This window comes from Dipteris shenzhenensis, chromosome 27, assembly GCF_047967505.1.
Source record: "Dipteris shenzhenensis isolate YYH24624 ecotype China chromosome 27, Dip_SZ_1.0, whole genome shotgun sequence".
Taxonomy (NCBI): Eukaryota; Viridiplantae; Streptophyta; class Polypodiopsida; order Gleicheniales; family Dipteridaceae; genus Dipteris; species Dipteris shenzhenensis.
In genome coordinates this window covers 685,567-698,535 of record NC_141622.1, presented here as the reverse complement: position 1 = coordinate 698,535, position 12,969 = coordinate 685,567, and the positions used below count along the sequence as shown (strand labels likewise).

The 12,969-nt window shown below is 43.7% G+C and overlaps 1 protein-coding gene across 5 annotated transcripts in view; it reads right to left on the bottom strand.

Moving 5' to 3' along the window:
- Positions 1 to 12,969, bottom strand: part of PTAC14 (plastid transcriptionally active 14) — a 216,263-nt gene that overhangs the window by 38,268 nt on the left and 165,026 nt on the right. For all 5 annotated transcript variants that reach the window (XM_087399046.1, XM_087399049.1, XM_087399047.1 and 2 more), the window contains exon 11: positions 12,621 to 12,812. In XM_087399046.1, the coding sequence (XP_087255172.1) occupies positions 12,621 to 12,812 (192 nt within the window). The remainder of the gene's footprint in view (positions 1 to 12,620; positions 12,813 to 12,969) is intronic.

The window sequence follows — 12,969 nt, the reverse complement described above, 5'->3', positions numbered from 1 at the left end:
GAATCCATATACCAGTTACGGAGAGCGTTCCCAGATTTCATCATTGAGGACGCTGATGCTTGAAGAGGGAAGGAATGTTATGCTCTAGCCGAGATAGCATGACCTCGGATAGATCGGTGGGCATTTTCTCTTAGATGACCAACTTTTGTAATAGTTAATGTGCGTAATTAAAATGGTCAAGAGAAGTAACTGCCAAGGTCCTAGGTGAGGGCGGAATGGCATTGACTAGATAGTTCTGAGTGCTAAGGCCTAGGTGCACCTAAATGTGCAATAATGCCAAGGAGCAAGTGGGTTTTAATGTGCCCCAAGAGAGGGGTAAAATGGTGCACCAAGTGGAGAGGCCAAAATGCTGACATTTGGCAAGGAGAACTATCTAGGGAATTGAGGGTCTCATGGATAAGGATGATGGAAAATAACGAAGAAATGGTACGTAATATGACGAATCTACTATCCCTGAGAATTGGCTGGGAGGAACAACTGAAAAGCCACCGCCCGTGACTATTTTCAACGACGAAGGAGAGAATTAGAAGAATGAAAGCACTAGGATAGATGAAGTTTGTTGACACTTCTTGCATAGAGCTTTTCTTTTTATGTTTCTGATCTTTGGGATACTCTCCATTTTGAAGACTTCCCATCTTGTAAATCTATGAGCATATAAATACAGCACTGGATATTACTAAAAAAAAAAGTGTGTTTTTGGGGTGGGGGGGGATGTAAAGTCTTTGGTGATATTTCACTATTTCTCTCTTGGGTGCGATATTAGGCTCTTTGGACAATCTGGAGTGAGCATAATTTGGCATACTTGGGTCGGCAAATCCACAAGTCATATGAATCTTTCCGAGCCTCATTGCGGCAATCCTTATATGATGCCTGCCATGAGGGTGATATGGATGCTTCTTGCATAGAGCTTTTCTTTTTATGTTTCTGATCTTTGGGATACTCTCCATATCGGAGACCTCCCATCATGTAAATTTATGAGCATATAAATATACTGCACTGGATATTACCAAAAAAAAAAAGTGTGTGTGTGTGTGTGTGTTCGTACAGCCTTCTCTGCAGCCGTCTACTCCACCACTTTTACCTTTGGTGCCTGCCGTACGGCCGACCGTACAGCCTGTACGATCATCTACACAAGCTCCTTCTGTATCTGTGTTGCAGTCCTCGGTGGCTTTTGCTCCAGTCTCATCTTTCTCCTTTCCTGCTGCTCCGACACCTGCTTCTTTTGTTTTCTCTGCCTCAGCACCTCCTTCTGCCTCTGCTCCTCCTACTCGTGTTTTTCTTCGGCCGAAGCATAGTGCTTTGTTTGCCTCGCCTTTTATTAAATCGGCAAAGCTGGATGTTTCCGATGGCCCTTCTTCTTCCCTCCAGCTGGATCTTCTTTGCCAATTGTGCTCTGCCTCTGTCACAGAAGTTCCTTCATCGGGTTCCCTGCTTGTTTGTTCCTTGGATTCTGCCCTTTTGGTCTCTGGTCTTCGACAGGCTCAGCAATTTGGAGTCTGCCTCTATTTTATGGGCAGGGTTTTATCTTCAGCTCAGCTTCGTCATTGGGCTGATGTTGCACTGGGTCTGGATTGTATTTCTTCTTTGTCTTTCTAGGCAAAGGATTTTACTATGCCCACTGCTCTTCGACTGAGGTGGTAGAGCACCTTGTCAGTCGTGCTGGTGTTCCTGGAGCTGGCTTTTTTGCTTATGTGATGCCCTGGGATCCCTTATTTGATCCGTCTGCCTCTCTTCTAACCCACTGTCCGGTTTGGATTACCCTCAATGCGCTGCTTGTGCCTCTTCTTCAACATCTTCCTACTCTTGCAGCTTTTTTGGGCAGGCCTCTCCATGCTCTGAGACAGGATTTCTTGCAAGCTACCTGTGATGTTAGGCTCTGTATTTTATGGGATATGATGCAGCCCGTGCCATCTACTCTGGATCTTGATCTGGGATTTGCTCATCCAATGCGCATTAGGCTGCATTTTGCTTCTTTTCCTACAGCTTGTTATCGATGTCATCAGGTTGGTCATTTTGCACGTGCTTGCCCTTCTGCTTCCATGACCACTTCTCCTGCTTCTCCTTCAGCTGTGACGGTTACTCCTCCTCCTCCTCCGGTTTTTGCTAAGGCTTTACTGGATAAGCCTTCTTTTACTGCTCCAAAGCATTACCGGAGGAAGGTAGAAAAGTCACAGGCCAATCTTTCTCTTGCTCAAGAAGTTCACGATCCGACTCCTCAAGATATGGATGTGTCCCTTGCAGAGGGAATCATATAGGATGTTGATGTTGCACATGCTCCTTCTCAGGTTGATCCTCGGAGTGAAGCTGAAATGCTGAGTCCTGCTTTATCAGATGCAGCTCTTTCGCCGCAGGATAGAGATGTTGATCTAGCTCCTTTGCCTCTAATGCCTGTGCTAGAGTCTTCTTCTGTTCGGGATGCAGATGTGCCATTTTCACTGGATTCTTTTCATCCCATGTTACAACAGGTTTTTGACCCTGTGATTTAGAAATTTCAGGTGCCCGCCTATATTAAGAAGAATCACAAGGGCAAAAAACAGCTTGTTTTTATTGATGGTGTGGTTTCTACACTGCATCAGTTTTTACAAAGCAATAATCTGAAGCTGGCCGATGTCGACCTCCGAGATCTCAGAGAGGGAGCGCGACTCTCACCTCTTGCACACAATCGAGGGTTGCTACCAAAAAGTTTCCATAATGGCTTCCATAAAGTGTGTAAGATCTCCCTTGCCAAACACGATTAAAGACAGGTAGAACTGAATGTATGCCACTAAAATAGGTTGGACTATCCGTAGCCGAACATGCAACGACCAAGTTGCTAATTTTCAATATTCAAGCGTTTTCTTCAATTTTGCAAGTTCTTGGTCAATTTGTTGGTGCGACGAGTTATTCTCCAATCCAAAGGATAACCACGATGGCAAACTAAGTGAAAAGGCGGGACAATTTCCCTCGGCTATAAAGACTATGCTAGTCTTTAGAGAGAGAGAGAGAGCGCACACGCACACACGCTTTTTTTTTTTGGTGGAATCTTTGAGTCATTTACGCACGCTTTTTTTTTTTTTTTTTTGGGTGAAATCTTAAATTCCTGTGTGGGAAACCCCACAAAAGAGGTAAAAACCCACCAATAAGTACAAAGGAAAAATTTACAATTAAAGCCTCAAAGCAAAAGTCATGAGGCAACCAAGTAAAAAGTTACATAATTTGCGGCCTTTTGGGATTCACCCACGCACACAGGGATTTGAATTGTTTTTTTTTTTGGTTCGTTACTGATGACTCTGGAGTCTATGGAAGGATAGAAATCATAGAGTCTTTGGTGATCCAACTTTTTGTACTTTCCCTTTTTTTCGAAACTCTCTGTAGTAATCTTTCTTTGATTGTCTACAAAAACATTACATAGACTACAATGTATACTTGTCATATACCTAGATCTTCTGCAAGTGTACTCTTGAGCTCCCCACTCTGGGGAAGCTATTGTGTAATGTAATATAAAGCATAAAAATTTTCACAAAAAGAAAAAGAGTGTGTGTGTGTGTAGCGGGCTCTTCTCTTCGTACTAATGCTTTTGGACAGTGGATTCTGGCTTGATACGATGTTATCTTTGGGCATCTAGATAATACTATTCCTATTATCCATTTTCTACTCACCTGCAACGGGATTGGCAGTTTCTATTGCACTTGCATTGGTCAGAGGCTGTCCCCCGGATCTTCCAAATACCCTCCGTCTGTAGAGTATTCATTGGAGTCGCGGGTCTTTGATCCGCCATTCGCTCACCTTCAATCTCGGAACTTCATGGTTAACAAGGTTTGGAACTCTCAGTGTCTTCTTGCCAAGATGGAAAAATGGGCTGCTCAAATTATTTCTTAAAAAACAATTGTGTGAAACTTTTGTGGATTGGAGGCAGATCACTCGTATGCTGGTCATTTACAAATTGGTTGCAAAGTAGTTGCTTGCTCGCATTAAGGAAATCCTTGCATGAAGGATTGCATCCTTCTCAGTATGGTTTTGTCCTGCGTAGGCATATTACAGACAAAATAGCAAATGCTTATGTGGGAATTGAACACGCAAAATATACGCAGCAAAATGTCCTGGGATTTCATCTCCCAAACTATGCACGCTTTGGGATTTGGACATACGATGCAACATGTCATATATTGGTTGTATCAAGACCAAAAGGCTGCAAGAATCGTTTTGGGAGACATTTCCGATGAATGGACCCTCTTTTCTTCTGTGAGGCAAGGTTGTCCTCTAAGTGCATTGTTGTATGCCACTGCTACTCATCCCATGCTTCTCTACATGGATCATCTGGTGGATGTGGGTGATTTGCATGGTCTGAAAATCCCTGATGCAAGAACGTTTGTGGCACAGGCCTATGTAGATGATTCTTTCTTTGTTCTGAAAAATACAGAAAGGGATTTATCCTGCCTCATGAATGCTCTTTCTTTGTTTGGGTTGGCAGCTGGTTTGCATGTCAATTTTTGAAAATCTAATCTCCTTCCCTTGCACCACAAGGAATGGCATTCCCTGCATTGACCTGGACAAATAATACAGCCCATGCAAGTAGTCAGACATCTTGGTCACCCTTTGCGGTGGAAACTGACTCGCGGACAACAACTAGATTGGGTGCTCCACAAACTTAATAAAAATTGGAATACTGGAAATTTGCTACTTGGCTCTTGCACATTCATCTGCCAATTGTGCAGTTCTATCTGCCTTTGATGATGTTTACTAAAAAAGGACATCAATTCTTTGCTATTATGGAGCTCTTATGGAAGTCGCATCATCATCGTAAGGCTCTCGGGCTTCTTTCTATGAAACACTTATGCACTCCAAAAATGCATGGGGGCCTAAATATTCTTAATATTCACCTGCATATCTTGGGCCACAAGGGAAAAATGATGTACCAAATCATGCAGACTGATCAGCCCTGGGCTGTTATGGTTTGACATTTGCTACTGCATATTAATACTACCGCCTATGGCTTTTGGGAGCCAACACAATGGGATTTCCTCCTTGAGCACATTGAGGGAAAGATTCGGGGCTGTCCCTTTGTCACTCGAATGCTTCTTGTAACACCACTCTATGCTGTTCATCACTTTAAACCAAGGAATTTATATGCTGTTTTTTTCAGACTTTTCAGTATGCACATAGATGCAAGTTGAAATGGGAGATTGCATGAATAAGAGCTTGTATAACTGAAATGAACTTGAGCGGTATATACAGTTGCACTTAGGTTGACGGGCTAAGATGCCCCCCCCTCCCCCTTATCCAGGCTCATTTATTGCTCAAATGGAGAGGGAGAGGGCTGCTGCACCAAGGAGGGAGGAGGAGCTGATATGAAGCATGGAATTTTGTGTATGAATGAGGGGGGGGAGAAGGCCGCCTTTTATAGGCTCAGCCCACCCTGTGCCCAATTAAGAATGGGGGCTGGCCCCCCTTGGATTTTGCATGGGGGCTGTAGTTCCTGCAGTGACAAGTGGTGCCATGGTCCATGCATGGCCCTCCACATGTCCCCACAGGCTGCCATGTGGCTCATGAGCTGCCATGAAGTGGCTATGCCACATGTCAAGGCTGCAACGTCACCCAAAAACCCTAATTTTGCAAAGTTGTCATAATTGAATTCCCATTTCACCGTCGAGGTCTTAGCAGGTAGTCCTATACATTGATCTACTCTAGAGCCTGTTTTGAACTTGTTTGTTTGTTGTCTTATCTTGTATCTCCATGCCTCTTGGCATGTTTCATGGCTCACACCCAAGGCCCTAAGACATTCTCTTGGATGGTTGCTAGGTCGGTCTGCACTCTGTGCATCTAATTGGTCAAAAAAATGGGTACTTGGGTGGGGTGTGATATCTGATGTCCCTCTTGGAAGAGGGCATCTCTCTTGTGGGTTACTAATGCCCATAACAATTAAAATGTAAAAGAAAAAAAAAAAACCAAGCAGGTGGATACAAGTTTGCTGAGGAGTGACATTTTGATTGGAAAACCATACTCTCACATTTGAAATGGATTGGTCCGGTTTCTCTAGAAGGCAACTCTTTGCGTGCTGAAAGTATTCACTGGTCCAAAGCTTTCCCTGCTCCTCTGGGTTTGCAAGAGCCCAGACGCTCTTATTTTATATGGTCGAGGGCTATTTGTCTTGTGGCAGATGTATTTGATGACACATGTTCAGTGATGTCCTTTCCAGTGGGGTGGCTCATCGTTCTGCTCTGGGGATGCATTATTGCCCCTTCTAGCATTTTCTTGCTCATATGCTTCAAGATTCTAGTCGACACACTCCCATTCAGCTTGAAGATCGCCTACACGACTGGGTGCTTGTTTGACACTACACTGCTCAACGTCCTCTTTCTTTGACTTCTCTCATGGTTGCTAGTATATATAGGGTTCTCTTGCCTCTCCCCTCGATTACAGCCCGGGCAAACCATGTGTGGTCTATGAGGCACAATGCAAGTTGGTGAAGGGGTAGACTATGTCAACTCTGGAATTGCAAACTCCCTCGTTGCCAACAAGTTTTTCTTTGGAGGATAGTTGTGGGTGTTTTCCTTCTAGCATACTCCTGGCTCAAAGGCACATTGGGCGGGCTACGTGTCATCATTGCTTAGCTACTTGAGAAGCGATGGCTCATATATTTGGGCGTTGTTAGGATTCGTGATATTTTCTTCAAAAGGATCTTGCAGGCTTGTTTTTCAAAGGCTGTCTTTGGTAGGCTATTTTGGCTATTCGGATTACACGACGACCGGCAGGGACATGATCTTTTCTTTTTCTAGGTTCGCTATTCGACCCTATGGACTCTTTGGAAGGACCAAAACCATTGGGTTTTTGATGATCCTCCTCTAAACACGTTCTCTTCTTTTTTAGCGTCCCTCAGGCAGTCCTTTTATGACTGTCTACATGCGGGCCAGTTGGATTACTCTCACTACCTGGCATATATGCAAGTTTTCTAGAGATGTAATTGCTCTCTTCTTGGAGACAACTTTCCTTTAATATAATTATCTGGATTTCACCCAAAAAAAAAGTGTGTTTGGTCTATGAATCGTAATGCCAAATGGTGGCATAAAAGATTGCAGCAGCTTTGGTCCAGTAAACTTTATCTTCGCCAGCAAGTTTTTCTATGGTGAGTGATGGTGTCATTCGATTTGGCCAGCTCTTGGCACATAGACATATTGATCCTATTGTCTGTCACATATGTCTCGCTCCAAGGGAATCTTTGCTTCATCTTTTCTGGCATTGTCCCATCACTCGTGACTTTCTATCTTTCCTCCAGAAGCGCCTCTGAGCCTGATTTCCTAATGCTTGCTTTGGCAAGCTGTTTTAGGTCTTCCTTAGAGCACCGACTTTGACATTTTTTTTACATGAGTGCGATATTGGAGACTCTAAACTATATGGAAAGACAGAAACCATGGAGTTTTTGGAGAGTCTTCTTCTTCCAAGCAATCCCTTTATGATTGCTTCTTAGTTCGTCAAATAGATTACTATGTCCACTTGCCTTACAATGAAATCTTTTGATATTGTAATAGCAGGTACTCTCAAAATATTAACAAATGTTGTCTCCAAGAAGGAGAACAATTACATCTTTAGAAAACTTGCACATATACCGAGTACTAAGAGTAATCCAACTGGCCCGCATAGATAGTCATAAAAAGACTGCTTGAGGGACCCTTGGAAAAAAGAGAGCTTGTTTAGAGAAGGATCACCAAAAACCCAATGGTTTCAATCCCTCGAAAGGACCCAATGCATTGCTTTCACCCAAAATATTAACAAAAGTTTTCTCCAAGAAGGAGAGCAATTACATCTTTAGAAAACTTGCACATATGCCGAGTACTAAGAGTAATCCAACTGGCCCGCCGAGAGTCATAAAAAGAATGCTCGAGGGACCCTTGGAAAAAAGAGAACTTGTTTAGAGAAGGATCACCAAAAACCCAATGGTTTCGGTCCCTCGAAAGAATGCAATAGCGAACCCAGGCAAAGAAAAGATGCACACACACACACACACGCATACATTTTTTAAAAAAAAGTAAAAACTTTGAAGAATTTATACTACAAGATGCAACACCCACTTTTTTTGAAAGTGAAAACTCTGAATGCTTTATATTACAAGATAGCTATCTAGAAAAAAACTAGCAAGCCAAAATATTACATCAAGTGAAAATGTCCATGTAGGACAAATATGCATCCTGATCTATGTAGTGAGTTTGCAAACAATCGAAGAGCGATTGCTGCAAAGAACAACGGAAGAAAGAAAAAGTAGAAAAAACTGGATCACCATAGACTCTGTGATTTCTAGCTTTCCAGAGAGTCTAGAGTGCCCAGTAGCAAACCCAAGTAAAGAACAAATCAAAATCCGGCCGTTTAGGATAGATCCCAAACAACCAAAAAAGCTTGCCAAAAGAAGCCTAAGAAATTCGCAATCTCAATCTGTGCCGAAGGATGCCCAAGAAGCTCTGTGTCTTCGGGCAATGCCAAAAGATATGAGATACTGATTCCCTTGGAGCTAAACACCGACGACCAATAACTAGAGCAATACATCTGCATGATAAAAGCTGTCCAGACGGAACAACCCCCAACAAAACACGCCATAAAGTTGGCGTAATGGAACCTTGGAGTGCCAATTTGTTTCATCTCTTTCTCCACCATTTTACTGGACGGTGCAATGCCCAAGTCTAATTGGCCCTATCCAATCCTGAAGCCTGTCTTGAAGTTCTAAAGGCGGTACTGGTGAGAAGGATAAAACAGTGCCATCGCAAGATGCAACACCAACACACACATACATATACATACACATACTTTTTTCTGGGGGAGAGGGGGTAAAACAACCTTCCATTAAGAAAAATGTACATTCACAGCTATCTCAAAGTGAGACAACTACGACTCATATGCTAAAAATTTGAAAAGAAAGCATCTTGTAGCTGCTCTAGTAAAGAACAACTAGTATAAGAAAACTAAACACAATGAAAGAACACTTTTAGCTGGGCCGCAAGAAGATCTAACCCCACTACCACTCTGCAACTTATAGTTGGTATCAAAAATTTACAAAAGGCACAACCAAAGATCATGAATGCCCCCAAGAAAGAAAGAAAGAAAGAAAGAAAGAAAGTTTATTAAAGTCTTTGGAAGACCTATGGGTCTATGTCTATGAGACTGTGAGAATCTTGATACAAACAAACTGTGAGGGTGAATCTACTAAACGAGCATCCACACCAATGCAGAATGCAAAAAGCTAGTGCTAAGTACAACATCAGTATCATCATCATCATCATCATCATCATCAGTTCATCCAGTCAATGAGACGGCAGGAGCATGAAGTCGGCGATAGAGTGTTGTCGGCTGCTCAAGGGCATGGTCCTGTGTCGTCTCTTGGTCATAACTCTACGCCTAACAAGGGCTATCATGACCCCTGTCGATCGAGCTCTGACTCTAAAAAGAGAGACGATATCCCAAGTGTAATCTATGCGTCAATCCTCTATCTGAGCTATCGTGTTGCTGGCCTTGGATCCCGATCATGTCGGGGCCTCGTAGTGTAGGGGTCCACCTACTCTAGCTGGAAGAACCCCGTGATCGAGCTTTGAGAAGGGTCTACCAAGGAGGAGGTCTGCTCCTGTCTCCGTCATCGAAGTAGATGCCCGCGGTGCCTGACTGCCTCATGGATGAAAGCCACCAAGCATCTCTAGTTTGGATAGGAGAGAAACCGGGACAACACCCCAGAACTGTCTCTGAAGAGGCAACAGAATCGTCCTCGGATCCCATAGTAAACTGGGCACCTGAATATGAAATGCTCCTTCGACTCGACCTCCTGTGTGTCACAAAATGTGCATGTGCACCTCTCCCAAGGTAGACCCTCTGCCCTGCCACTCTCAATGCGCAGTCTATGTGCAGAGACCCGAAGCTACCCCGTAGAAATCCTCAGTGAGTGGGGTAAGGGATTTGCATGGGTCAATGAAACCCTCCTCTGTGATGTGTAAACAATGATCGCTGTAGAAGCTGAGCTTCACTGAAAGCTCACTCGGCCCCAACCAGGTCCGGAATGTGTGTGGTTGTAAAAGATCCTCGCGGATGATTTGGTTAACCACGTGTGACAAGAGAAGAGAGAACGGCGTGTCAATAATATACTAGTGAAAGGGAGGGAGTCTGTCCATGTGGAGTCCCAATTGCTCAAACCATCTCTCTGTGCGTGCATACCAACATCTCTCGTCACCTGCTAATGATAGTGCCATAGAAGAGGTCAATGCTAGCCATGGTAATCTACTGTGCCAAGAAGAGCAATCCCCATATTCCCTGACCCGATATAGGTAGGTGACAACCTGAAATGCTGCATCTAGCTGTAGTAGGGATGACCCAAACTCAGCCTGAATAATCTGGTGAGGGGCGGACGGCTTACCGCGGATCATCCGCGATAGCATGAGAGCCTATAGCTGCTCCACACGAGCCCACTCTATATGTGATAGATCCGGCCCCCAACAAGGACTGCCGTACATCCCTACTGGATGGACCAAGAAGTCAAACGACAATCCCTTGGTTCGCAGATCCTAAAAGTGTGAGCGGAGGCTGTGGCTGGAGCTGAAGCTGAAGTTGAGGTAGAGGTAGATCCAGTCTTATAAATTGCTTTGCTATCCACTCCGAGTCCACTTAGGTTGAAGCGCTTATTCACATCCTCGAGATTTAATTGTATATGCTGGTTTTTGTCTTCTTTCTTGACTTTGTCTTTGTCTTTCTCCCCTTTTCCCATTTCGAAAACTGACTACAGTTATCCTGTTGTAATGAGCAGCTGAGAATCACTGAAAATGCTGATGGGGAAGCTTGGGAGGAAGGTCATCAAAGAGGCTTCGAAACAGCGCCCGAATGAGCCCAAATGGGGCTGTGGAAGGCCTTGCAAAGGGGGTGTTAAAGACTCTTTTTTTTTTTTTTTGGGTGGTGGGGGGGGGTCCCTAGGTCACCTAGGACAGTTAGTCCATAGGATAGTTAGGACAGGTAGTTACTCTAACCTAACCCAACCATGACCTAACCTAACCCCAACTAACTACCTTGACCCAAGGTGATGGGAGCAGCAGCAGGAAGTGAGGCGACGTGAGTGATGGGAGCAGATGGAAAGACCGTGGAGGCATCACGTAGCACGCGATGGAAATTAATGATGTCGGTGATGCATGTGATGGAAAGACCGTGGAGGCGTCACGTAGCTCCAGTCGAGTCTTGGTGCAGGAGGGAGTTAGGAGGGGAGGGAGTTAGGAGAGAGCTGAGCTGAGCAGGGCTGAGCGGGGCAGGGCTGATGAATGGAGAGGGACAGGGGTGACGGGCCGGAAGAGGGGTGACGGACGGAGAGGCTGAGGGGTGATAGAGAGGCAGGAGGTGACGAACGGAGAGGGACAGGGGTGACGAACGGAGAGAGCTGGCCCCTGAAGGGAGCAGCCTGATAATAAGAGTGTTGATCAACCCTGAATTGAGACTGCATTGGTTGCGCCTATCATTCCCCATTTCCTCTTCTCATTCCAGTTACCAGCTGTTCCCCTTCCTGTTACCAATCTTTTCTAGGACATTCCTGTTCAAAGTTCAAGCTCTTGTTGCCATTTCCATTCTGGATCACTTGTAATTATGGCTTGTGTCTTTGTATACTCTTTTTTATTTCCTGTTCATAAGGTTCCCTCGGAAATTCATAGCTGATTAGAAACCATCATTGCTTGCCAAAGGTGTATTCTATTACATGTTTGGCTTAAGGATTGGCTTTTCATATCATAAACATTTAACAGATCTCGAATTATTATCCAACCGGAAGATTGCACTTCTTCTGTTTCTCATGGGGAGAAACATGGGGATTACAGCATTATGTCCAGCATCATTTTCATATGGAATTTCCCTCAGAAAGTCACACTCATTACAGAACATCATCCTGGTCTAATGTCTATCTTTTAGTGGCTGTATTTTTTTTACAGGTTTTGTAAAATGAAGGCATTTTTATACGAAAGGACTAAAGAGTCCCCCATCCCCCCCTCCCCAAACCATCCTGGCAAATCAATTTTCTATCTGCGTTCGAATCTTCTATTCTAGCCCACAGTTTCTGACATTTTTCCCACTCCAGACAAGGTTGTCTGATCTTTCTCCCACGTACAAGTTTACGTTGAGGTGGGTTGTATAAAACAAGGCCTGCACACCTAGAGCTAAAGTGTATTATCCATACTACTCGAAATATAAGTAGAAATCCAAACAACTGTATCTTCCCTGCTGTTGGAGCTAAGAGCTACTCGATACAATCTTTCACCTATGGTCAAGCTTGACCTATGATAATGCATAATGATTCTAGAAAATGTATCAAATGCTCCATCCTTGAGGTCATGCTCTCTTACATATTAAGAGAGGGAAACTAAGTGCTTCACTTTAACTCACGATTTTAAGGTACTGTTTCCTGGAAACACTGCAATCCATTCTGTTACAATTGGAGTATATTGAGAAAGGCAAGAAACGAGGATCTTATCATTCCCACAAGTTGCACGCAGCACAAGTCCCAGTTTAATGATCACACCTCAGCTTTAAGAAGTTCTTTTTGATCTAGCAACAACTGGAACCATAATACAATCAAGACACAGATAATTGCTGAATGAAATTCCGAATTTGAACAACATAAAGAGTCAGAAAATAAACATTACTCAATAAGTCTACATCAAACTCTAACGTTGTTGGATATGCATCGAGCATTGCAAGGGATTCTTCCTTCAGCTCCTTTACGGCAGACCTTTCCATGCTCGGAAGAAAAGGAAGGTCTTTTTCAGACCAAAAGGGTAAAGATCGTGCTGCAGCTATCAAATAGCCATCAACAAAATCATCCTGACCCTGAGCATCTGTAAAATCCAATAGTTTAATCAAAACCCCTTCAAAGCTGCAACATAATACGTTGACAATGTCAATAGAACAAAAGATATTGTAATGAAAATTTCTTCAGAGGCTTCAAGGAAAACATACTGAAACCAAAAAAAGGATCCTAAGACATTTATATAC